Consider the following 1,409-nt stretch of genomic DNA (forward strand, 5'->3'; position numbering starts at 1 on the left):
TTGGATCCGACGACCCCTCGCAGAATACGTCAGACGACATTGGGAGCGTAATGCTCCGGGAACTCCCTCTTTTTGTTGGTCGAAGAGGGAGAATTTCGTCAGGCGTCACTGCTTCGAGGGGACACCGGGTGTGAAAGCACCCCTTGAAGACTCGTCGACCCCATTAGAAGTGTTCACCAGTGTGTTCCCAGAGGAGTTGTTTCAGACCATCGTGGACGAGACGAATCGGTAAGTAAAAAACAATATCTCTGTATATTCTGACTTGAAATCGTAATTTTCTACATGTCTTTTTTTGAAAAACCCCCCTGATTTTACAATGTCTTTTTATTCCAACCACAGGTATGTTCGACGAACCCGCGCACCCTTCATCCCATATGAAGGGTGGGAGGACACAACGGTGCAGGAAGTCCGCTCCTATGTCGGCTTACGATTCCTGATGGGCCTTCAGTCGAAGAGGGACCAGAGGGAATGGTGGTCGACGGACCCGTTAATGTCCTCGTCGGTGTTCGCCAAGACGATGACCAGGGACCGCTACGATTTCCCTGACCTCCGCGCTCCACTTCGCTGACAACGAAGGGGAGCATCCCGCGGAGGACAGGCTTTGGAAGCTGCGCCCTGTGTTAGAGTCTTGGAATCGACGTATCGATCCGCCTTCGTCCCGAACAAGAAACGTGACCGTCGACGAGAGCTTGTGGGCCTTCAAGGGGCGTCACCACGCCCTCCAGTACAATCCGAGCAAGAGGGCTCGGAGAGGGCTGAAGGTCTACAAGCTTTGCTCGTCCGACGGTCCAGAGGCAGGGTATACGGCGGCCTTCAAGATCTACATGGGGCAGGACCGCGGCGTATTTCCATCCAGCATGAAGGCCGTCACCGACCTGCTGGAGAAGGCAGATCTGTTCGACAAGGGTACCAGTTATACACCGACAACTGGTACAACCTCCCCGACTCTCTTCCATTACCTGCAGGCCAGGAAGACCAGTGCAGTTGGGACTGTGCGTCTCAACCGGCGTGGCATGCCCTCGGACCTGCAGGCGAGTCGGGGACAAATCGACTTCCGGTCCAGCAAGACCGGAATGATCTGCCTTCAGTGGGTGGACAAGCGTCCTGTTACGATGCTTTCTACCGCCCACACCAGCAAGGTCGTTACCCTGCCTCCCCAACCGCCGAGGGTGGAGAGGTCGAAGCCTGAAGTTGTCGCTGCCTACAACAACGGCATGAAGGGTGTCGACCTCTCGGATCAGCTGGCGCAGTCATATCCAACGACGAGGAAGACCGTCAAGTGGTATAAGAAGATTTTCTTTTACCTGTTGGATATGACTACGACCAACGCGCTGGCTATCCACCGGGCCCTCGGCGGTAAACTTACTCAGTTTGAGTTCCGAAAGGAACTCGTTCGAGGATTGCTGCAG

The 1,409-nt window shown here is 54.9% G+C and overlaps 1 protein-coding gene across 1 annotated transcript in view; it reads left to right on the plus strand.

Annotated features, from left to right (window-relative positions):
• The first annotated feature begins 374 nt into the window (after positions 1-374).
• The window catches only part of LOC119569413 (piggyBac transposable element-derived protein 4-like), a 1,367-nt gene continuing 332 nt past the window's right edge, over positions 375-1,409 (plus strand). Inside the window, exons 1-2 of the mRNA XM_037917585.1 lie at positions 375-381; positions 526-1,409. The exon at positions 526-1,409 is cut by the window's right edge and continues 4 nt beyond it. Of these exons, the coding sequence (XP_037773513.1) occupies positions 375-381; positions 526-1,409 (891 nt within the window). The remainder of the gene's footprint in view (positions 382-525) is intronic.

Source organism: Penaeus monodon, unplaced genomic scaffold (assembly GCF_015228065.2).
Source record: "Penaeus monodon isolate SGIC_2016 unplaced genomic scaffold, NSTDA_Pmon_1 PmonScaffold_150, whole genome shotgun sequence".
Taxonomy (NCBI): Eukaryota; Metazoa; Arthropoda; class Malacostraca; order Decapoda; family Penaeidae; genus Penaeus; species Penaeus monodon.